Genomic DNA, 26,467 nt, shown 5'->3' on the forward strand with positions numbered 1-26,467 from the left:
TAGTGGATAATTGACAGTCTATAGAAAACAGTTCTTGTCGGCGCTGCTGGTGGTCAAATTTTTGGTGCAATTAAATTTAAAAAAATGTCGAAGCGTCAGTTAGATTTGACTGAATTTTTTTCTAAAAAACCCAAAGCAAAATAGAAAATAGTAAGCAAGCAACAAGAACCCGTTTGCCATCAGATTGACAAGATGGCCAAACAGAAAGTTTAAGAAAATCGGAACAAATTAAGGCCCATCATTGAAACAGTTTTCTTTTGTGGAAAACAAGTACTTGCACTAAGAGGACATCGGGACTGGGGGCGTATAGAGGACGCAAGTGCAATAAATGAGGGCAATTTTAGGGAGCTTTTGAAGTACAGACAGCAGTATGATACACATTTAAAGAGTGTGTTGTCGGAGAGCAGCAGTAATGCAATGTACACAAGTTGGAGGATTCAAAACGAAATTATCGACATATGTGAGAAATTGATTTTAAAAATCTTGTCTGAACAACTTAACTCCGCAAACTATTTCTCCGTTCTTTCTGATGAAACAGCTGATATATCTGGTGTGGAACAAATATCACTCTGTGTTAAATATTTTGATAATGGTATTCACGAAATTAATGAAGTTTTTCTTAAGTTCATTCCACTGAAAGATTTGATAGGAGAGAGTATGGCAAAAATAATTTTAGAAGAGTTGGAGAGAATTTATATAATTTTATATTTTAAATAAAATGCGCGGCCAAGGGTACGATGGTGCTGCATCAATGAGTGGGCAATTTAAGGGTGTACAAATCTCACATTTCCAGGAAGTACCCTAAAGCTTTATATGTACCAAAGATTATCGAAAATAAAGATGTTGCAGGCACAAACTTCGGTGGAAAGCAGCGGAGCGTAACAAAATTCTAGTAGGTCACTTTCACCACACCAAAAACTTTAACACAATTTTTAACATAATTTAAGCACATAAATACACTGACTGGAGTTTTAGAGAGTAGAAATGTGAATTCTGAACACATTAGATGAATGAAAAGTGTACAAATTGTTAAATAACAAATACAGACAGTGGTAGTTTAACAAATTCTGCTGGGGTAAGTGATGAATGTGACCTACTAGAATTTTGTGAAGCTTGCTTCACACGATTTTTCGTCCCTGCAACATCTTTATTTTCGATAATATTTGTATGTACATTGTGCAGCGCACTCGCTAAACTTCGCCGTTTTAAGTTCGTGTGGGAATGTGTATATAAGAAATTGTCTTGTTGTTGTAGGTAAATTGTATGATTTTTTCAATACACCTAAAGGGCAGTGTTTTACAGGAGTGTCTGGAAAAATTAAAGATTTTTGGCCACAAAAAATTAAAAAAAATGTGTCCTACTAGGTGGATTGAAAGATATAATTCAGTATTTGTTTTTACAGAATTTTTTGATGGGATATTGTTGGCTTTGCATCAAATCCAAACAGGGGATAATAAAAATGTTGCTGAAGATGCTAATCTACTTAATTGTGCCATACAAAAAAGTGAGTTTGTAATTGCTCTGCAATGCGTTAATCAAGTGTTTAGCAAAGCCAATATCTTATGTAAATTTCTTCAAACTCGAAGTATTGACTTAAAACAAGCAGTTAACTTAGTCGATATAACTTTGAAAGATTTATGCTTGATAAGAGAAAATGCCGAACAAGAGTTTAGAACTTTGTTTAATATTGCTCAGACACAAACAGCTAGAAGCTTCAAATTTCACCAGTTGCTTACGTATATAGCATATATTGTTGTATGAAAAAATCATAGAGATCGGTGGTATATATAGTATATATATGGTGGTATATATAGTATATATATATATATATATTTTCGCATTTTTAGACCCATTTTAACAGCTAGAAGCTTCAAATTTAACCAGTTGCTTACGTATATAGCATATATTGTTGTCTGAAAAAATCATAGAGATCGGTGGTATATATAGTATATATATGGTGGTATATATTGTGACGAATATTAGTGACACTAAGTGATACTCACATCACAAGTCTGATGCTAAGTAAATGAAGCTCCCAAAAGTAGGCAATTATCTGTGGAAGTGTCATTCACATATACACGCGCATACGAGAAGCTATACACGTGCATCTGTAGTTATAATTTTATAGCAGTAACTAAGTAAATTCTGGAAACGCCTGGAAGTATGGAACGAGGAAATCGAGGAGTATAAAAAGCAGCAACAGTAGAGGCACGACAATCAGTTTGAATTAAGCAAGCTACCAGTTGCGAAGTTTAAGTGTTATTGTGAAGTACGTTAATAAAGGCCATTTTTCATTATTGAATAGTGGAGTTATTTATTCAATAGTTTAGTGATTCGAACGTTAGTAGAAGGTTGCAAATAAGAGGAATTCCAGTAAATTCGTTACAACTGGTGTCAGAAGAGGAATTGTTGAATAAATTCCGAAGATTTTGAATACAACTTGGACATGGCAAAGTTGAGTGAATTAAAGATCCAGCAACTGAAAAAGTATGTATTTGGAGAACCGTGGACTGAATACAACCGGCAATAAGATCGAAATTCATGCACGGCTACGAGAGATAATGGGGTCGCAAGGAATTGATGTGGACGAGTATGTCTTTTATCCTGATGTGGAAGAGCCAGCGACTAAAATGGAAGAGAATATAGATACTCCGAATCCACTGGCAAGTGTTAACACTAACCCGATACTAGGAGTGTTGAAGCAAATGTCGTCACAAATATCAACCGAAATGTCATCTCAACTGGAATCGCAGAAGACATATATGACATTCAAGATGGAATCACAGGAGACACGTATTGCAGAAATGTCATCTGAAATAACATCCAAGATTGCAGCACAAGAAACGCGTATTTCAGAAATGTCGTCGCAAATTTCATCTCAACTGGAAGAACAGAAGACATATATGGCATCTCAAATGGAAGAACAGAAGACATATATGACATCTCAGTTGGCTGAGCAGTTGAAAGCACAAGAGGCCCGCATATCCTCGCAGCTGGAGGCGCAGGAGATAAGGGTATCATCGAAGCTGGAGGCACAAGATACAAAAATAATGCAGTTTGAAGAAAAATTCGAGGCAGAGGTGGATGCTTTGAGAGGTCGTATACAGGAATTGCAACTTAATCGCCCGGCTGTTTCAGCGAGTAATCCAAAGGCAAAATACCATCCTTTGACGGTTCTGTTCCTTTCCAGGTGTTTAAGCTTCAGTTTGAGAAGACCGCAACAGTGAACAACTGGAATGCTGAAGATAAAGTTGCAGCTGTATTCGTAGCATTGAAGGGGCCAGCAGCCGAAATCCTAAAGATGATCCCGAAGTAGAGCGGAACAATTATGAGGCATTGATGGCCGCTGTAGAACGACGGTACGGAAGCCAGCACAGGAAACAGATCTACCAAATAGAATTGCAAAACCGTTACCAAAAAGCTAACGAGACTTTGCAGGAGTTTGCGTCGGATGTCGAAAGGCTGGCCCATCTAGCAAATGCGGACGCACCCGTGGAATACACCGAGAGGGTAAAAATCCAGAGCTTCATAAATGGCATACGAGATGTAGAAACGAAACGAGCTACATATGCGAATCCAAAACTAACATTTGCTGAAAAGGTATCGCATGCACTAACTCAGGAAACAGCCTCACTTTTGAGTAAGCCAGCGTACAAAGCTCATCGCGTGGAAGTGGAAAGGCCCGACTGGGTAGACACAATTTTGGAAGCACTTAAGGGGTCACAACAGAAAAACTCTGGAGTTTAGGAAATGTTTCAAGTGCGGGAAGCCCGGTCACATTGCACGTCATTGCGATCTTGGTCCTGGTAGTTCCAACTTGGCTGGTCGTAAACGTAAAGCTGGAGGTGATAAGCAAGAGCGATTCAGATGTAAAGAACGAAAACTTGCCCCAGCTATTGAATGTCCTGTGATATCTACCTCGGAAATTGGAAGAAACTCGAGCAGTCTTACCGTCAAAGGAAATGTTGATGGCAAAGAACGTGTACTGACTGTAGATAAGGGCGCATCTCATTCCTTGATTCGATCTGATTTCGTCAACAGGAGAGTAAAACCGTTACCTGGAGCAAGGTTGCGTACGGTCACAGGCGAGTATAACCAAGTCCAGGGAGAAGTGATATGTGAAGTGTTAATTGGGAGGGTCATGGTTTTACACAAATTCATTGTAGCGGAGATTGTTGATGAAGTCATATTGGGAGTGGACTTCTTAGTTGACCATCGAGTGCTGCTGAAAGAGATTCGACAAAACCCACAAAAGTCAAAGCCAGCAGATCGGGCAAGGGTTGATGGAACGAATGGGCCAAACAAATCAAAACCAAAGGTACTTGTAGGAAAAACCCTGGCTATGACAAAACAAGATGGACGTATTCCGGTAAGAGTACTCAATAAGTGTAGAAAATCATAAAGAATGAGATATGTGATTAACACTAACACAAAAGCATTTCATTTACATTTACTTTTTACCCTCTCCTAACACAACTTAAACATTGCTTTACTAAGCAAACATAATTGTAAGTATTTTATTCCGATCCGGGCTAGTAATTTTACACAATAAGTTCAAGTCACCACTCAAACTGACCGAAGGAGCTATTTTTGGAAGATGCCAAGAGGCTGAAGTAGTTATTAACTGTGAACAGCTCCAGGAACACGTTTCATCTAGTAATACTGATCTTTCAAATGACATCACGGCATGGACGGAGGGGCTAGAGAAAGCCTATCAGAATAAGGCAAAACAATTTCCCCTAAAGTACGCGAACATATTTGGCCAGGATGGCTCCAAACCAGGCCGCACCAACGTTGTGAAACATCAAATTGACACTGGAGATGCGAGGCCGATCCGTCAAGCTCCACGTAGTGTTCCACTGGCGAAACGGGAAGTTGTGAGTCAAATCATACAAGAAATGAGCGACAGCGACTTCATCGAACCATCAGCTAGTCCATGGAGCTCACCGGTAGCACTTGTAAAGAAGAAGGATGGAAAAATGAGGTTTTGTGTGGAATACCGTAAGTTGAATGACGTTATGAAAAAGGATAGCTACCGATTGCCAAGAATTGACGACACTCTGGACTCGCTCTCTGTTACGAAATGGTTTTCCACATTGGACTTGAAAAGTGGCTACTGGCAAGTGGAGGTGAAGGAGGAAGACAAAGAGAAAACAGCCTTCAGCGTCGGAGATGGTCTTTGACAATTTACAGTAATGCCCTTTGGACTATGTAATGCACCAGCTACTTTCGAGGGACTCATGGATCAGGTATTGAAAGAACTACATTGGAAAACATGCTTGGTGTACCTGGACGACATCATCGCTGTTTAAAAAGGAAGTAAATTATTTGGGTCACAAGGTAACGACAGAGGGCATCTGCACTGCGAACGAAAAGATGGAGGCTGTAAAGGATTGGCCAAGACTACAGAACCTACATGAATTGAGAAGTTTCCTTCGGCTGTGCACATATTACCGCCGATTTGTACCAAATTTTGCCAGCGTAGCCCATAGCCTCCACGAGCTTACAAGAAAAAATAAAGCTTTTGAATGGAAGAAGGAGCAAGAAGTGGCTTTCCAAACATCGAAAGAGCGTTTGTGCACTGCCCCATTGTTGGCATATCCGATTCCAGGAACAACATTTATTCTAGGTAGAGATGCGCGTGGATATCCTATAGGAGGCGTTATATCACAACTGGACGATGGACAGGAGAAGGTAGCTGCATATTACAGCCGTTCAATTGGAAAACCAGAGAGGAACTATTGCGTTACACGGAGAGAGCTGTTGGCATTGGTAGAGTGCATTAAACATTTTCACAAATACCTCTACGGCCAGCGATTCCGCGTCAGGACAGATCACGCAGCGTTGAAATGGCTTCTGCAGTTCCGTAATCCGAAAGGACAATTGGCACGGTGGATCGAGCGACTACAAAGCTATGACTTTTCCATTGAGCATCGAAAAGGTAGTACCAATGGAAATGCTGATGCAATGTCACGAAGACCATGTAGTTTGGAATGCAAGCACTGTTTAAAAGCCGAGGCTAAAGAACACATTATAGATGTCCGGCTAATGACTATAACGCGTACGGATGAATGGGACAAGGAACAACTAAGAAAGTGTCAGCTAGAAGATACAGATCTGTCACATGTTATGCAAGGGCTCGAACGAAACGAAGGAGCAAACAGAGAGGCGATGTCAGCAGAGAGTCCCATTGCGAAGTCATATTGGGCACAGTGGAACAGTTTAGAATTGATATCCGGTTGCTTGCATCGAGTATGGGAGAGTGAGGATGGTCAAAGAAAAAAGAAACTGATAGTGGTTCCCAGAAAGATGATTCCTGACGTGCTCAGCGAGCTGCATAATGGTCCAAGCGGAGGTCATCTTGGAATCACGAAGACGCTCGAGAAGATTAAACAGAGATTCTATTGGGTTGGTTGCCGTCAGTCGGTCACTGAGTGGATTGCGAACTGCGAGGTTTGCAGCAGAGCGAAAGGGCCCAAAACCCGAAGTCATGGCCAGATGAAGCAATATAACTCAGGTGCGCCATTTGAAAGGATCGCTATGGATGTCGCCGGCCCATTTCCTACTATCAACGGCGGAAACAAATATGTACTGGTAGTTATGGATTATTTCAGCAAATGGCCAGAGGTATACCCAATCCCAAATCAAGAAGCGGAAACAGTAGCAGAAGTGTTTACAAACGAATGGGTTGCAAGGTATGGTGTACCAATGGAGTTACATTCTGACCAAGGCAGGAATTTTGAATCAGCTGTGTTCCAGGAAATGTGTAAATCATTGCGCATTCGAAAAACACGGACAACTGCATTGCATCCTCAATCAGATGGTATGGTAGAACGATTCAATAGAACATTGGAGGAGCACTTAAGGAAAGTAGTAGACAAGTACCATAAAGAGTGGGATACCCGCATACCATTATTCTTGATGGCTTACCGATCAGCAGTGCATGAGAGAACGGGCCAAACCCCTGCAAAAGTAATTTTTGGCAATGACCTTAGACTGTCTGCTGATTTGAAGTTTGGGATAGATGCCAATGCGGAGAAAAATGTCAAGAAATCCACTGGTGATTTGAAAGAAGAGCTAAGAAAAATACATGATCTGATAGGGCAACGAACAAAGATTACGAGTGACAAGATGAAAGCCAGATACGATAAAGCAATTAATTCGGAAGGTTTTCAGGAAGGAGATTTGGTGATGTTATACAACCCACAACGTAAAAAAGGTTTGTCCACGAAATTGCAGTGTAATTGGGAAGGCCCATACAAAGTTGTAAAACGGATCAACGATGTAGTGTACCGCATACAAACCATCGGTAAACCACGAACCAAAATGAAAGTGGTCCATTTGGAAAGGCTGGCAACGTTTAGATCCAGAGATTTATCTGATCGGGACGAGCTATTCGTTGCAAAGTATAAGTGTTATTGTGAAGTATTTTAATAAAGGCCATTTTTTCATTATTCAATATTGGAGTTATTTATTCAACAGTTTAGCGATACGAACGTTGGCAGAAGATTGCAAATAAGGGGAATTGCAGTAAATTCGTTACAATATATATTTATACTAGCAGACCAGGCAGACGTTGTTCTGCCCTAAATTTGGTCTATCTGCATACATCTTAATAAGCTCTTTCCGTCTAACTCTGCCTGCCCCTCTTATATTTTTCTTAATCTTTTATTCACTCCTCCCTCCGTCTTTCTCGATTCATCTATCTCTATTTCGTCTCACTCTATCTCTTTCTCAGTCTCCCTCTCCTACCCTCTTTTCTCTTCTCTTAAGTTCTTCTCATTCTCCTTCATCTCTTATTGCCAGTCCCAGAGGGTGGTCCTAATACGGGGTCTGGTCTAGTTCCCGGAAAAAAGGATCGTAAATACTAATACAGGCAAATTAATACACCAAGTTTCAGGCAAATCGAATAGGACGTACATAGGTACATATATATATATGTAGGTATGTGGTTATTATTAATTCATGTCTTTATTTTGGCTTCGCATGCTTATTTATCAATTTTGCCAGGTTGATGCTACTAAATCAAATATTACAATGGAAATTACTTTAAAGCTTTCAGAAATAGCCTTCATTTGATATCCATAATACACATACATTGTACAGGTATCCGGGTCGACGTTTTGGCCTATATCTCAAGACCCTTGTCACTCAGCGATATAAAAATTACTCTGTACTAAAGCACACATCAACAGTTTTCATTTGCTATCCATATTACACACACCTTCTAGGGGTATCCGGGTCCACGTTTTGGCCTATATCTCGAGACCCTAGTCACACAGCGATATAAAAATTACTGCACTAAAGCACACATCAACAGCTTTCATTTGATATCCATATTATATAAACACATTCTAGGGGTGCCCGGGTCCACGTTTTGGCCTTATATCTCGATACCTTAGTCACCAATATGTATAAAAACTACCCTGTACTAAAGCACTCATCAACAGTTTTCATTTGATATCCATATTGTATAAACACATTCTAGGGGTGCCCGGGTCCACGTTTTTGCCTATATCTCGAGACCAGAGTCACCCAGTGGTACGAAAAATACTCAGTATCAAAGTACTCATAAACAGATTCCATTTGATACCCATATTGTACAAACACATCCCAGGATTAGCCAGGTCCACGTTTTGATCTCAAGACCCTAGCCAGAACGGGATAAAAAGTATCGTATGTCCGTTCCCTGGTTATAAGCTACCTCTCCACCAATTTTCAGCCAAATTGGTTCATCCGTTCTTGAGTTCTGCGTAGTGTAACTAACACGACTTTCTTTTATATAGTATTTTTCTAAAAAAAAATCATAACTCAAGAATGGCTAAACCGATTTGGGATTTCAAAATCAAATAACCATCATCTCTCCTTCCTGTATCTTTCCTAAAAATTTCATGGCAATCTTTCTATCCGTTCTCGAGTTATGGAGTGACAATCAAAATATACACTTCTTTTTATATATATTGTAACGAATTTACTTGCAAATCCTCTTATTTGCAATCCTCTGCTAAGTTCGAATCACTAAACTGTTGAATAAATAACTCCAATATTGAATAATGGAAAAATGGCCTTTATTAAAGTACTTCACAATAACACTTATACTTTGCTACTCGCTGGCTTAATAACCAAACTGATTGATAACTCAAATGTAACTCTACTATTGGCCGCCAGATCGCGTGCTTAAACAAACTGATTGATAGCTCAACTCAAACTGAATTTTTCTTACTCGCTTGCCCCGCTTTTATAGTTTACGCTGCATACTTCTAGGCTATTCGATTTCCAGAACTTACTAGTTGTTTCGGCTACAAAATCGCCAGCCACAACTACGTGCACAAATTATTGCTCTCTCTTGTGACAACTCAGATAAGATATATGCATGTGTTTGTGCATTGCCGCTCCGCTGCTCGTATACGTACATGGTACATATATGTATACGCAGTTATTGTTTCGTGTATGTAGATACATAATGATTGAATTATTGATGTGTATTCACGTCACTGGTTAGCATCGGCTTAGAGACGATAGCATCGCTCTGTGCTGCTAACATTCGTTACACTGCCCTCCACCTAAGTCTGATCGTCCCGATCAGACAAATCTCTCGATCTAAACGCTGCTAGCATCGCCAAATGTACCACTCTTCTATTTCGTGATTTCCCAATTGCTTGTATGCGGCAGATGACATCACTGATCGGCTTCAAAACTCTGTACGGGCCTTCCCAACTGCAACGATATTTGGATGGAACACCTTTCCGCCGGTGAGGATTGTATAGCAGTACCAAATCTCCTCCCGGAAACCTTCCGAATTATTTTCCTTGTCGTACCTGTGTTTCATCTTACTATTCATTATCCTGGATCGTTCCCTCGCACTCTGTTGCTCGGCCAATGAAGAACTACTTCGCAGAGCTTGCGCTGGACGGATTTGCTTTGCATAATCAGTATCGTTCCGACGCTTCACAACAGCAGTGTGCCTTGGCTTGAAACCACCCTTGCATTCTTTCTTCGTTTTAGTACGTCCGTTAGGGCTTTTCAATGCCAGCGTTTCTCTCACAGGTACCTTCGGTTTTGATTTGTTTGGCCCATTTGTTCCATCAGCCTTTACCTTTGAATTTCGTGGCCTTCGTCGAGTCTTCTCCACCAGTACCCGATTACTGCTGAACCCTTTTTCCAAACTGAAGTTAATTGGCACATCCTGGTTCTTATAATAATGCATCACCCTTCTCTGCATATCGATCTTGATGTCATGGTCAACCAAGAAGTCCACTCCCAATATGACTTCATCAACAATCTCCGCCACAACAAATTTGTGTAGAACCATGACCTTCCCAATCAATACTTCACATATCACTTCTCCCTGAACTTGGTTATACTCGCCAGTGACCGTACGCAACTTTGCTCCAGGTAACGGTTTTACTCTCCTGTTGACCAAGTCAGATCGGATCAAGGAATGAGATGCGCCCGTATCTACAGTCAGTACTCGTTCTTTGCCATCCACATTCCCTCCGACGGTAAGACTGCTCGATTTTCTGCCAATTTGCGACACAGATATCACAGGGCATTCAATAGCTGGATCTAGCTCTCTACCTCTTACTCGCTCTTGCTCATTTCCGCCAGCTTTGCGTTTACGGCCACCCACATTGTTGGAACTATTAGGACCAAGATCGCAATGACGTGCAATGTGACCTGGGTTGCCGCACTTGAAACATTTAATAACTCCGGCCTTCTTCTGTTGAGATCCCTTCAGTGCTTCCAAAATTGTGTCTACCCACTCTGGCCTTTCTACTTCCACACGGCGTGCTTTGAAAACTGGCTTACACAGAAGCGACGCTGTTTCCTGAATCAAAGCATGCGATACCGTTTCAGCAAATGTTAGTTTTGGATTCGCATATGTAGCCCGCTTCCTTTCGACGTCCCGTATGCCATTTATAAAGCTCTGAATCTTCACTCTTTCCGTGTATTCCACAGGTGCATCCGCATTTGCAAGATGAGCCAATCTTTCAATGTCAGAAGCAAACTCCTGCAAAGTCTCGTTAGCTTTTTGGTAGCGGTTTTGCAATTCTATTTGAAATATCTGTTTCCTGTGTTCGCTTCCGTATCGCCGTTCTACAGCAGCCATCAATGCGTCATAACTGTTCCGTTCGTACTCTGGAATAGTCTGTAAGATTTCGGCAGCTGGTCCTTTCAATGCGACGAAGAGCGCGGCAACTTTATCTTCCACATTCCAGTTGTTCACTGCTGCGGTCTTCTCAAACTGTAGCTTAAAGACCTGGAAAGGAACAGAACCGTCAAAGGATGGTGTTTTTACCTTTGGATTACTCGCTGAAACTGCTGGACGATTTAATTGTAACTGCTCCATACGACCCTTCAAATCATCGACTTCTGCCTGAAATTGAGCGATTTTTGCATCCTGCGCTTCCAGCTTTGATGTTACCCTTGCTTCCTGTGCTTCTAACAGTGAAGACATTTGTGCCACCTGTAATAAGCGCTCTTCTTGTTCTTCCATCTTTGATGTTATGCGTGTCTCCTGCGATTCCAGTTGGGATGCCATATATGTCTTCTGTTCTTCAAGTTGTGAAGAAATTTGTGTTTCCTGTGCTTCAATCTTCGATGTTATTCGGTTCTCCTGCTCTTCCATCTTGGATGTTATACGGTTCTCCTGCGATTCCATATATGTTTGCTGTTCTGCCAGTTGAGATGACACTGTCGATGTTTGAGCAGATATTGCAGCTAAAATCATGTTCAAGTCTGTACTGGTAACCGTCTGCGATGTTTCGTTTTTCTCTTCAATTTTTGTTGTCTCCTCGCTATCAAGATGAAAGACATGCTCTTCCACATCAATTCCTCCTGCTTCCATTGCCTCTCGTAGCCGTGCCTGAAGTTCGAGTTTAACGCCGCTTGTATTCAATCCACGGCTCTCCAACTCCTTCTTCAGTTGCTGGATCTTTAATTCACTGAACTTTGCCATGTCCTTGTTGTCTTCTGGAATTTATTCAACAATTCCTCTTCTGACACCAATTGTAACGAATTTACTCGCAAATCCTCTTATTTGCAATCCTCTGCTAAGTTCGAATCACTAAACTGTTGAATAAATAACTCCAATATTGAATAATGGAAAAATGGCCTTTATTAAAGTACTTCACAATAACACTTATACTTTGCTACTCGCTGGCTTAATAACCAAACTGATTGATAACTCAAATGAAACTCTACTATTGGCCGCCAGATCGCGTGCTTAATCAAACTGATTGATAGCTCAACTCAAACTGAATTTTTCTTACTCGCTTGCCACGCTTTTATAGTTTACGCTGCATACTTCTAGGCTCTTCGATTTCCAGAACTTACTAGTTGTTTCGGCTACAAAATCGCCAGCCCAACTACGTGCACAAATTATTGCTCTCTCTTGTGACAACTCAGATAAGATATATGCATGTGTTTGTGCATTGCCGCTCCGCTGCTCGTATACGTACATGGTACATATATGTATACGCAGTTATTGTTTCGTTTATGTAGATACATAGTGATTGAATTATTAATGTGTATTCACGTCACTGGTTAGCATCGGCTTAGAGACGATAGCATCGCTCAGTGCTGCTAACATTCGTTACAATATAGATATTTTCGCTATTTCAGCCATTTTAACAGCAAGAAGCTTCAAATTTTACCAAATGCTATGGTATATAGCCTATATTGTTGTCTGAAAAAATCATAGAGATCAGTGGTATATATATTATATACCCCATTTTTGCCCCTTTTTTACGGCTAGAAGCTTAAAATTTCATAAAATTGCATCAAATACTTACGTTTACGTCATATATTGTTGAGATACGTGATTCGTAGTCATAGGTTTTACATTCAAACCACGTGAAACTTTGCATCCTCACACAAAGTACCTACCTATTTTTTATTTTATATTTATCTTAAAAATCGTTTAGGTATGTACATCTGTTCACTATATATTTCTTATCTTATACAGCCGATTATTTGGAGATTACGAATGGGATAAGATTATTGTTCAGCCCCATTCATGAAAGGTATGAAGTCTTCGGCACAGCCGAAGACAGTCCCGTCCTTACTTGTTTTTATTTGTTTTTTTTTACGAGTTAAGATAGGATAGGACAGTTTTCTTTATGGTAAAAAGTGAATCCGTTATATCAATTGAACTAGAATGAGTGTTAAAATCATGACACAAACACCGAAAAGGTTCATTGAATTCGAAATTAGTTTTACACTGCCTCAAAAGAAGAGGTTTGTAATGTCTTGACACTCGTGATGGGACGTTAAAGTTTATTTCGTTCAAGAGAATTGGGCTAGAAATCAATCCATTCAGCAGCTTAGCCATAAATATTACGCCTAGCATTTCTCTACTACTTGCAAGAGTTGGAAGATTGAAAAGCTTCAACCTACTAGTATAAAGCAGCAATTACCCACCGACGTGTGCCGTACGTACGGACGTTTGTCGTACGAAACACGTTTGACCGAACCCTCAAGCCCGTAGGAATCAATGTGTGCGTCTGTGTACATGTACATAACATATTTGTGTGTGTATTGTTTACAGATAAGCACTGATGCCATTGACCATTTTGCATGCATGCTTATGGAAACATCAACTTTTTCCAATTTAATTTTTGATGTTGCAAAAGGCTGGAATTAATATTAAATAAATATAAATAGATTACATATTTATAATCTGCACTTTTACGAAATTATTTGGAATTATTTTCACAATTTTTCAAACTTTAATTAGGTGTTTTTGCATAAAACTGCAAACTGTCAAAAATTAGCGCACAAAAGTTTACTAGGTAACTCTGTCTAGTTACGGAAAAAATCAAAATTGTTTTGATTTCTACGTTCCGGGCTACGTACGGACGAGCGTTGCACGTCGGTGAGTTTTCGTTTACATTGCACCAAAAAGGATAAATACAATAAGAGCCGTCACTCGTTATTTTTTTGGCATTTACTCGATGTATACTGAGAGGTAGTCGCTACTTTTTTTTTGGGCGAGATGTTTGTAAATGTCTTCTATACATTTTCGTGGGTATCGGCATGGATAAATGCGAGACAATTAAAAATGTCCCTCTCAGAAAACATTCGGCATCAATTTTTTCAATTTCCAGCGAGATACTCGCCACAAAATAACGAGTGACGGCTCTTATTGTATTTATCCTCTTTGATTGCACACTCATAAGATAGGTCGTGTCAGCTGACACGTTTTTGGTACGCACGTTCGTGAGTAACTGCCGCATAAGGGGGAAGATTATACGCAGAGTCCAACTGAAAATTTCTTAAAGAGAAAAGTAGAAATTGCTTTTGTACTGATTCAAGTCTATCTGCATGAACTCAATATTTTGGATTCCAGACTATTGATCCCTTTTCTAGTATCGGTCTAAGTAAACTGGTGTAAAGGGCTTTTGTTACACAAGGGTCACTAAATTCTTTGGACCACCGTTTCACGAATGAAAGAGCACCTCTAGCCTTATTGACAGTACCATTAATATAAAGGTTGAAACTAAGTTTAGTATCTATCGCGACTCCCAAGTCCACAAAATAGTTTACTGAAAGAAGACACACATTATTAATTACATAAGAGGCTACTGGCAAAGATCTTCGAGAGAGGCACATGAATTTGCATTTATTGAGGTTCAGCGGCATTGAATTTACGTTGCACCAAGTAACTAGGCAGTTTAGATCCGCTTCAAGCAAGGGACGTTCTTCGATAGACGCATAAGATCTAACTAGTTTAACATCATCGGCATACATTAAGATTTTGGAATATTTTATAGTGGTACAGATATCATTAATAAATAGCAAGAACAGAATTGGACCAAGATGACTGCCCTGTGGGACGTCAAAGGGAACATCGATGATATTTGAAAGAATATTTTTAATAATAACTTTGCGTTCGACCGCAGAGATACGACGAGATTCACTGGGTGAGACCAGGTCGATCCAGCTTGTAGATAAGGAAGGAGTAGGATACTTTGTCAAATGCTTTACTGAAATCAGTATAAATAACACCGACCTTTGAAGAAGCGCGATTTTCTGTTTTTTAAAGACCTCAGCTCTTTAGTGAACCATATTTGGACTGGTTCGGTAGACACACGTTTTCGCTAAGGTACGTGTTTTTCCAAAATACCGTAAATGATGGTATAAAAGTCAAATCTGAAACTAGAGTCGTATTTAGTAGCAATGCTACTCCGAGAATTTCTTTCGAATTCGTATGCTACTTCCAGGGAAGGATGATAAGGGTCTTCAGGTACAGTTAGAGGTTCACCCTGGCTAAAAGTGCATTTTGATGTATCGTCAACAAATACCAAATCAAGGATCCTCCCGAACATATTAGGAATTATATTTATCTGTGTAAGGCAAAGTTCAGTCATTCCGGATAAAAATTAGTTGTTGCACAGTTATGAAGAAATAGGTACAATATCCTCGTCAGATATGGTCCATAATGTATGCGGGGAGATTAAAGTCACCCAGGCCTATCATCGAATTAATGGGCTTAATATTGAATTAACAATTTTCAGCAGGGAAATATGATCCATATACACCGAAGGATCAGAAGAAGGTGGGATATAGCAGACGGCAATGTAGACACAACCAATTCCGAGATTGATTCTAATGCATTTGATTTCTGTAGAAACGATAACGGGTAAATTAACATCAGATGAAGATACAGAAGAATGTGCCGCAAGCAAAACTCCACCTCCAATTCTGTTCAAGCGGACATTTCTGTATATTTGGTAGTTATGGCAAAGAATCTCAGAGTTAAATACATGAGATTTTAGCCAGTTAAAGCTATAATGGTATAATTGCAATTACACGATTTCAAATACAATTCTGTTAGTTTAGAGTTTAAACTTCTAACATTTTGATAAAACAAGTTAAGGGCCGATTTAGCATTCAGTTTGTTGATACAATATTGTTATGAGGAAGTGTAGCGAGATTTAGGGTATTAGTGCTACGCCTACGCTTGAATTCCCGCACAAAATCACTAGGCGGCCAAAGAGAATTATTTAATATAGTTTTAAAATGTTGTGCGCGGATACATCAATCCGAAAAGACGAAATATATCTAGGATAGTTAAAATTATGTCACGTTTTCATATTTAATGTACGACTTTAGGTCCTCTTCTGTAGTGTCTTTAGCAAATCTTGACACAAAAATTGATTTTTTAATAGGACAACAATAAGATTACTAGTCGGCGGTTCGGATTCCGTAGAAGAGTTTTGGCGATCCTGACTACTTTTTGTAGAAGATTTTTTAGGTTTTGTTAAAGAAACCTTGGATGAAGATGGCTGAGCTGTTAAGGGACTTGGGGATGCCAGATTTATTAATTCGATAGTTGGGGGTGAAATAACTACGGGTGCAGGAACTTCAGCAACGGCATCAACTGCCGGGGCACTAGAGGAAGCACTGGTAGGATTACAGTTGCTATGTGGAATGTTTACGTTTGTTGTGCCGTTCGGGTATTTGAAAGATTTAAACAAGTTTTCATATTGTAGGAATTTATTAGACAGTAAACTAGCGAGAGTAAGTTGACCGTGGTGTGATGGTAGCGTGCTCCGCCTACCACACCTTATGCCCTGGGTTCGCACCCCAAAGCAACATGAAAATTTTAGAAATAAGGTTTTTCAATTAGAAGAAAAGTTTTCTACGCGTGGTCGCCCCTCGGCAGTGTTTGGCAAGCGCTCCGGGTGTATTTCTGCCATGAAAAGCACTCAGTGAAAACTTATCTGCCTGGCAGATGCCGTTCAGAGTCGGCATAAAACATGTAGGTCCCGTCCGGCCAATTTGTAGGGAAAATCAAGAGGAGCACGACGCAAATTGGAAGAGAAGGTTGGACTTAGATCTCTTCGGAGGTTATCGCGCCTTACATTTTTTTTTTAAGTTGATTAATTGAAAAATAGCACCACGGGTTATAAGAAAAAATAAACAGTTTGAAAATAGCTGAATAAACACTGAATAAACCAACGCATCAGATTGCTAGTGGATGGACACAATCGGGCGAAATGGGAGTAGCACTTAAAGAATTGTAACCTCTCTGCCGGTGTAGGTAAGCTATGGTCCACCGTAAAGTCCTTTTCGAACCCGACTTAACACAATGACAAAATTTCCATCGCCTTTGGCGATAAAGTGCTGTTGGATGAGAAAAAATGCACGAGAGGTTTCTGCCGACAATATTTAATGCATGTTGCAATGTTGACAAAGCCAGACGGCGGGCCAACAGACGCGCACATAAGCATAACACAGCGCGTCCCCAATTACCATCACCGCCAAAATGGTTGAAGATGCCATCGTTCATACTAAACTATCCAAAGTAATAGGCCCAGACGGCATAGCCATGTCGATGCTTAAAAAACTTAGGCAAAGCGGGATTTAATAATCTAGAGCATGTCTTCAATCGGTGCCTGTCCACCTTCGTCAACCTCGAAAAATGGAATGACCAAGGTGGTTCCGCTATTAAAGCCTGGAAAACCAGCTAAAATAGGAAATTCTTATCGTCCGATATCTCTCCTATCGCCAGTAGCCAATACACTTGAAGCCATTCTGCTTCCCTATTTCACTGCAAATTTGCGTCTTGCCAATCATCAGCATGGCTTTCGAAAACTATATACCATTACCACCGCGCTAAACGCCATTAACACGCAAATAAATTGCGGATTTAATCAAAAACCCCACCATAGGACAGTACTCGTTGCGCTAGACCTATCAAAAGCTTTTGATACGGTCAACCACGGCACGTTACTGCAAGACTTGGAAGGGTCCTCCCTTGCTACAAGTCTCAAATGGTGGACCATAAGAAGAATTAAACAAGGGGTACCACGGGGTGGTGTCCTATCCCCGCTTTTGTTTAACTTCTACATATCGAAGCTCCCTTCACCACCAGAAGGAGTCACTATCATTTCTTACGCCGATGACTGCACAATAATGTCCACAGGCACAGGCCCACACATTGAAGAGTTTTGTAATCAAATAAACAGCGATCTCCCTGATCTCTCCAGTTTTTTCGCCTCGCGAAACAAGACATTGTCACCGACCAAATCATCGGCGACCTTATTTACAACATGGACACAGCAAATTTCGACAATACCGACTGTCTTACACCCAAAAATTTTGGGTGTGACGTTCGATCAGGATCTACATTTTGGGAGCATGCAACCGCAATTGTACCTAAATTACAGAGCCGTAATAAAATCTTCAAATCTCTTGCCAGCAGCACTTGGGGTAAAGACAAAGAAACGCTCATTACCACTTACAAAGCAATGCTACACGTCCCCGATATGGTCGCCAAGCCTAAAGGATACTCACTGGAAGAAAATACAGGCCTGCCAAAACATTGCCTTCAGAATTGCTACGGACTGTCTTCTTATGTCCCCAGAACACCACCTATACAATGAGGCGAGACTACTTCCCATTAGGGAGAGAAATCAAATGCTGAATAAACAGTTTCTGTTAAATACCCAGAAGCCTGGGCTTCCCAACAGACATCTCATTGATGACGCCACACCTCCCGCGGGCTTACGGGGTCATCTCCGTAATCATTACGAGGAAATACGGCACCTGGGAACACAGCCGTATAAAGCAAAAAAGCACAAGCCAGGCGTCAGACCTCTATTCCAGGAATTGCAGAACTCGCAGAAGAGGAACGCACTCTCCCTATGGAAACGCGCATCACACTAGCTCAACTTCGATCTGGGTACTGTAACAGGTAAAACTTTTTTTTTGGGAGGGCTAAAAAATGCCTAATGCACCATAATTGCTGCCGTCGCAGCAATCGTGTGTCCGTAGACTAAAAAAACAGCCGCGTTTTGGAACCGTCGCGCACCCCGTACCACTTTCGCATTACTTCAGAGTGGCGTTCCATATTTCTCATTTTTTAAGAGCCTACTGTTGTCCCTGCTTCCAGGTTCCCGCTATTTACTCTGAGTGTCGATTTAATCGCCAGTGCTTCGCATGCGCATTTCTCTGCGCTTCCTCTCAGCTCCTCTCGGCATCCATCAGGCGTGTCATGACTATAAATGCCATTTTGCTCACTGCAGTCCAGCACCCTTTCCTGTTGCACATACATATGTGATACTAAATTTCTTGTAGTTGGTTCCTCACCAAAGACTCTATGCAAGGCGAGTCTTTCCTCTTTGAAACCGCCATATCCACTCAGTATCAGCGTAAGATGGTACTTCAGTTCGCCGTGCTTCCGTTCGTTCCATTGAGCTACGTTCCAGACTAGCGTGAAGATCCAACGTCATTTACTCGAGACTTACCACCACACTGGTGCTGCGTATAGTATTATTGAGCTGGTTACTGTGGACAATAGCTGATATGTGGCTTCGCTCGGACCATCAATGTTAGGCATTATTCGCATAACTGCCCCATTAACTCTGGTAACTTTCTCTCCCACCGCTCTGAAGTGCTCTTTGAAAGTTAACTTAGAGTCAACGTGTATTTTAGAGAATCTTTGATTTGATTTGATAATCCCCGACAGTTAAGAGTAACTCGTTCGCCGACAGTTTGGAGCGTACTAATACCACTTCCGTATTTTGGCTAGCCAACTCCAGTCCAGCCATTCCTCTAATCAGCATAAATTCTTGCCTATCCAGAATTAACCCCGACATACAAAATGTATGTCCTGCTTGCAATGACAACAACTCTTAATATGGTCCACCCCTGTTGAAACTGCAAGTTCCTTGCACTCCCGTTAGAGGATATTGATTACAATTTGTGATCGGTCGCGCCTATTGGATGGGGCGAAGCACACCTACAACAACAACAGGGAAATATACTGTTTAAAAACTCTTTTTTCGTTATTATGAAATTAAATACGTACTTCAGCGTCTACTACTTCATAACGTTCTACATTTTCAAATCGTTAATTGCAGCTACTTGTTGCTTAACTACATAGCTTCGCCAACATTTTCTTGGGATTTGGACATGAACCCATACTCATGACCCATTTCCCAGCATCGGAAACAGGATCCTTTTGGTCTCATGGGGTATGGGCAGTTAGGCTTTATATGACCTTTGCTCTCCTGGACCGGGAGCATAATCACTTCTTCGCTTTCACGACCTAAATATTTCGTTTCATACCGCGATACCAACATTTTCAACTAACTGATTGTGCGAGCACTTAACAGTAGGTTTGTATTGGAAATTTTATTTCCCATACCAGGGGCGTAGTGACGGGGGAGCAGTTTTTGGGGGTTTAACCCCCCTTGCCTCCGGATCATTTGATTTTTTGGGTCATTACAATTCAAATATTTGATGTTTTATGTCTATGTTAATAAATTACTTTATAATTCTGCTACGTATTTACTTTGTTGGTGATATTATATTTTTAATATGCAAGCATATGTATGTACGAAGTGAACACTTATATATTTTAATCATATTCTGTTTCATAATAATTCTGCAATTTATTAAATATACAAATGTACATGTTAACTTTTACTATAATTTCATAAAGAAGTTTCCTTGTAAATTTGCTTAACGACCATCTACATACATATCAGAGAACAGCAAAAATCGAACACAACAACGTTCGGCAACAACGGCAACATGATCATGTTCAATGATCCAACTTGCTTAAACGAACATAATCGACATTGATTTAAAATCAACCAACTTATTGCATGCGTGAATATTATCAATTCAGGCGTTTATTCGTTTGCCTCAACAGCGATTACATTCATCGGAATGAAAAGTCACATATTTTTATCATTTAAATAATGTTAAATTTACAGCATTTTTTTGAAGTACACATTTTCTATTTTCAAATATAATGCAAATTTGATATTATTTTCCATGTGGAAAACACATTATTATAATGCAATATCTACATTTTTTTTCATGTCAAAAACACATTTCAAAAATTTAAAATTCAAATTATTTGATAAATGAAAAAATAATGTGTTTTTCGCATTTTGCAATGTAAAAAACACATTAGTGTTTTTTTCATGTAGATATGATTTTTTAAATAAAATTTTTTCTATTCGATCAGTTTTTTTCTTTTGAATTTTATATACGTACTAGCGTACCATCGCCGCTTCCCTAGGCGATAAATTCATTGAATTGCTGAAAGAGAATAAAATTAATACGAAACAAAGCAAATTCTTTGATACAATTTCATTCGAACTTTATTGTAACATTTTTTGGTAGACAACGTTTTTGGGTTTTCCATCTTTCGCGTAAATGATTAATGATGATGGTTTGCCTACTCGTGAGCAAGCTACATACAATTGTCCATGAGAAAAAATTGGGTATTCTAAATTAATACCGCACATTTGTAGAGACTGTCCTTGCGCCTTATTAATTGTCATAGCGAAAGCAAAGCGAATAATGAACTTCCAACGTTTGAAATCGAATGGTAAATCCATCGGAATCAGTGGAATTCTGGGTATCAAAACGTCTTCTCCTTTGTACTTCCCTTTCAAATTTGTTGCTTCGATAACGTTACCCATTAGCTTCTTCACAGCGAGTCTGGTACCGTTGCAAAGTCGTCGCACATTAATGTTGCGCAGCATAATAATCGGTGCTCCAATTTTTAATCACAAATTATGAGGTGATAGGCTTAGCAATTCGAGTGAGTTTTAGAATTCAGTTGGATAATTTACGACATCATCTTGATCAGTAATAGTGTCCATTGACTTATATGCAATTATGTCACCAGGTATTTGATCCAGAATAGCTGCATTTATATCATTGACGTCCTTATTTTTCCCAGCTAAAATTGCTCTTTCGCTGAGCCAATCATAGTTTTTTTAATGTTGAATTATGTTTGGAAATACACTCTGTATCAATGCGTCTTTAGACTGTGCAAAAGTGCAGAAATTGTTAGGCAATGTAACCATTCCTGTTGGATCGACGGACATTTGGCCATTTCTGATTTTCAGTAATTGCTGTGAAAATTCAGCTGTTGACGGATCGTTTTGTAGTCGAACACGTACGTTTGTAGTAAGTATAAGCATGTTTACATGTCTCCATAAATACAATAATTTTAAACATGCATTGATTTCATCTGCAGCCGTGGATTTTGGGATCACAGGTAATGTTTGCCTGAAATCTCCAGCCAATAAAATCATGGCACCTTCAAAGGCTGTTTGGCTTCTTCGAAGATGTTTCAAAGTTCTATCGAGTGCTTCCAATGATTTCTTGTGTGCCATAGTAAACTCGTCCCATACGATGAGCTTACATACTTTAAGAAGTTTTGCCATTCCAGATGTTTTCGAAATATATGGTGTTTCATTTACCTGCATATTCAAAGGCAACTTTAGGTGCATTCCACTGTTACGTACAGACAAGTTCAACTAATTTTACGGTTTATATTACATATAGCACTTAATTGTTTTATCAGATATATACTTTTTTTCTCTAATTTAATAGATTATATACTAGTCTTTAATAGTGCCAAGAAACATTTAAAAAAAGTCATGAAATACTGAAGAAAAATGCAAACAACCCACGTCACGTACGGGGCACATCAAGTCAACCAACATTCGAAATCGTTATAGTTTTATTCAGATTTCAGCGAATATATGACAGGTGCATAAAAAGTGTCTCCGAAGGAAATTATAACTAAAAATCAAGCTTGCTACTAGCGAAAAAAAAATATTAATTAAAACACATATTTAAAATTCAAAAACATTTTTTTATATTTGTCACTTACAGACAAGTCGCGTAACGTACGGGACATAGTTCAACTTAAATCTATAATATATGTAAAAATCTATAGGTAAATACAGTTTTGTCTTGGGAAAGGCAATGTTTTCTGCACTCCCCAACTTTCTTCACAATTTTATTAAAATGGAAGTTGGAAACTCCAGTTATCGCTTTGGCATTGTCCCACAGCGATGCACTTTTAATCCTTTCATAAATTTGAGAGGATGGCACATAAATCACACGGGTTTTTGTGACTAATTGAGAAGCTAAATCAGAAAAGTCCTTGGCTGATTGGACAACAACATGTTAATTTTCTCTCTTACCAGTCTTTTGATAATTCCGCCAACTCCGTCTATCACACCTTTTCAATGCGATGTAGCAAAATATTTCCAATAAAGGGCCTTTTGTGCTTTTCACTCAACATTGATGTTAGTTTAACCATATAACGGTTCTTAAATTCCGATGAAGGGCCGTCACTCCAAATAATTTCCGCTGAAGGTAAGTCTTCATTTTTTTATGCATCAAGTCAAACAACTTATTTATGAAAACAAAAACTGTATCCTTGTCTTTCGAATTTGCATCTGAGCATAAAAGATATGTTTGGCAATTGCCTTTGTAAAAACTTGCAGCAGTAAATAAAAGAACACTTGTTCGTGACCAGAGTGCGCTTTGAACTTCATTCTGGTATTCACAGCCAAAAGACATCGAAAAAACAACTTGAAGGATTCGCACATTTTCATTGCGTTGGTCTTTTTGAAATTCACCGGCTTGAACTCGTTTTAAATTAACATGCTTCATCATAATATGGACAGAATCAATAAATTTTTCTTTAAGTTCACTTGAACTTGTTTCGTGGTTTACTAAACGTAGTTTATTTTCTGAGTTTTTTCCCATTCTTTCCATACACAGATTGTACTCCATAGAAATTAATATATTTTTGCCATCAGAACAAGTATCACATTCATTTTTCCAGCACTTCGAATCCAAAGAAAGATCACATAAAATCATAGTCCACCAGTCGTTACAATAATTTTGTTTCAAACCTTTCAATTTGAACATACAATTTTCATGAGTTAAAAATTTGCACTGGTCTGAAGGTGCGTCTTTCATTAGCAAAACCTTTTTCGGTCTTAGGCTACAAAATTTTGAAAATCCAATTTCGATATTAGGAAAAAATTCTTTAAATTTGAAAAAGGCTTCTCGTAGGTACAAAGTCAAATAATGCTTTTGACACTTCTTCTTAATGCCGTTTTCCCAAACAACGATGAAATCATTTGCGCCTGGGCAGGTATACACAATATCCGGGCGATAGTAAAATGCTTTCACATCGTCATAACGTGTATCGTCACCTGATGTGCTAATGTTTGGGCTTTCTGCTGGAGTAATGTTCATTTAACGCGCTAGTTCTGTAACAACCGCTTTTTTCTTTCTTGGTGATTGAGGCAGTGCTTTTAGAGTCTTTTGAACAGCTTTAGATAAAGTCTGTTTCGACTTGTACGGAGATTCAGTACTTACAGGAGAATTAGTAGGATTTTTAAGTTCAACCCGCTTTTTTGCCCTTTGCAATCTCTTCTTATCCCTTTCCTTAAGTGAAATTGCTTTTAACTCACCTTCAGAAAGATTTTATGCTTTTCGTTTACGAAGCTCACGCAATCTTTTAGTCTCATTAGCGGTAAAGTTTGGATCTTTCTCTTTTTGCTTTTCTCAAAATTTTCGCATGCGGCTAGCACTGGTTGATGGTTGCTGGTCGCTCATTTTTGCGTTATTGAGATTTGCAGTACAAAAATGGCTTTTTTAATTACAAACGCCAGTAAAAGTTGAAGATGTCAGATAACTTATTCTTCGGCGTCACGTACAGACACTATTATCACCAAGAATATACTGTAAGCAAAGCGATTTTAAACAAAATTGTTTCACCAGTTTTTAGACCGCTAAAAGTTAGCTGTTAATAGAAAAATTCAATTTGTATAGTCGACTTATTTTACAATTATTAATAGAAAAAGAAATTAAGCGTCACGTATGGTCATCGAAACTTACCTTTCCGTTATGATTAATTTCTTATCAAAAAAACACTTAGCCAAAAAATGAGTATGCAGTTAAATACAGCGGACCATACACTATAACTAAGAACAGAAATCTAGTTTCTATAGAGGCAGCGACTTCGCAAAAAGTTGTGTAAAGACTAATGAAAAAATCCGACTTGTTACTCTCAATAAATAACGGTATTTACAAAAAATGAGACATACTCACTACAACTTTTGTAAATTATTTTAGATGAGAACATAATCTCACTATGTACGTGCAATAATATATAAAAAATGCATATTTGTAAAACAGTTCAGAGTTCCACTTTTTCATGGAATGCACGTTTAATGCAGAATGTGCTGTGCGACCGCCTACCAGTAATGTGCAATTCCGGAAGAAGTGAGTGCCAATGCAACGTTATTATCTGATCGAATTGTTGCTAATACCAATGAAATTAAAAAGGTCTTCCCTGTTCCCCCAGGAGCATCTAAGAAAAACAATCCACCAGTTAACATTGGCTAACATTATTCATGATTGTATCATAAACATGTTGCTGTTGGTCATTAAATTTCGTTAAATTTGATGTTACAATTGTGTTTAGTTCATTACAATCATAATGGTATTCACGCTCCAGTTCTCGATACATATCATGCATTGGACGATTTGCTGCTGGCATGCCCAATTGTACTAACGATTTGTTTGACATCGACAAACAAATGTCGTCAATCTTTATCAATGCTTCATTGTAAATTTCCAATGTGAATTCCAACTCATAATTTGCAGTATTTCGACGCATTTGGTTTAAAATATCATCTGCCATATAATCTTTGAAATTATTCCATAATTCCAATGGATTAGATGGGGAGCACATTGCAATTATTATCAAAAATAATGTTCGTATTTGATGTGGACTGGCTATTACAGCTGAAACGGCAAGCGTATCTTCCCAATGCTTATCATCCTCGCACAATTCACCATTAATTGTTCTTAAAGCTTAATTAACAACACGCGCATGTAAAAACACTCAGCATTATTTGGATGAACTGAATAAATGCGTCCTAATGTATCTGTTGAGAACACATTAGTATGACCTTGAACTGGTTTTCCTTGTTTTCGCCTTTGAAATGTTTTCCTGGATTTATCCAATGTGAAATATTGTGGCACTTCTGCATATAGCAATGTTCTTGCAAAATCGTCCGATTGACGTAAATGAAAAAAGGCAGTCAAAGTTGTAGACGGTGCACTCTAAGCGCAGCATTTTCAGGAGTAAAATAAACGCGTTGGCCATTTTCAAGGTGAACCGCTAAATGAACGACTATTGGATGTCTTTCGTTTATTGGGAATGAAAAAATTCACCATATCGCTTCGTTACTGCTTATATAACGCCCCATTTGATATTTTTGAATCTCGTCGTTGTCATTTTGGACTGCACCGAATACAGCCATATCGCTTCCTTTATTTACATATTTGCAAATGTATTTAATTGATTTAACGGAATTACAGTATTCCACGTTAATATGCGCTTTGAATGTTTTGGACAACAATACACAATATGGAACAATCCAACGATTGTCAACTTCAACATTTTGATTTCCCTTCTTAAATATCATTGATTTACCATTGTCATCAGTGGATCGACGACGATATGCCAGATATCCATCGTCACCTGTGACCGTATCTGAAACAAATGCTCGTGGGTATTGCTTCGAACATTTTCCATCAATCATGCACGGAGAGTTCACATTCAATGCACCGCCATGTACATTCATCATATTTTTTGTAACGATTTCGAACA

General features: G+C 39.1%; 2 protein-coding genes across 3 annotated transcripts in view; one reads left to right on the top strand and one right to left on the bottom strand.

Moving 5' to 3' along the window:
* The window catches only part of LOC137238487 (putative leucine-rich repeat-containing protein DDB_G0290503), a 187,784-nt gene that overhangs the window by 14,924 nt on the left and 146,393 nt on the right, over positions 1 to 26,467 (bottom strand). The gene's annotated exons all lie outside the window — the stretch shown is intronic.
* The window catches only part of Cby (Chibby), a 60,941-nt gene continuing 35,872 nt past the window's right edge, over positions 1,399 to 26,467 (top strand). The window contains exon 1 of the mRNA XM_067763550.1: positions 1,399 to 1,504. Within this exon, the coding sequence (XP_067619651.1) occupies positions 1,412 to 1,504 (93 nt within the window). The 5' untranslated portion in view covers positions 1,399 to 1,411. The remainder of the gene's footprint in view (positions 1,505 to 26,467) is intronic.

This window comes from Eurosta solidaginis, chromosome 1, assembly GCF_040869045.1.
Source record: "Eurosta solidaginis isolate ZX-2024a chromosome 1, ASM4086904v1, whole genome shotgun sequence".
Lineage (NCBI taxonomy): Eukaryota > Metazoa > Arthropoda > Insecta > Diptera > Tephritidae > Eurosta > Eurosta solidaginis.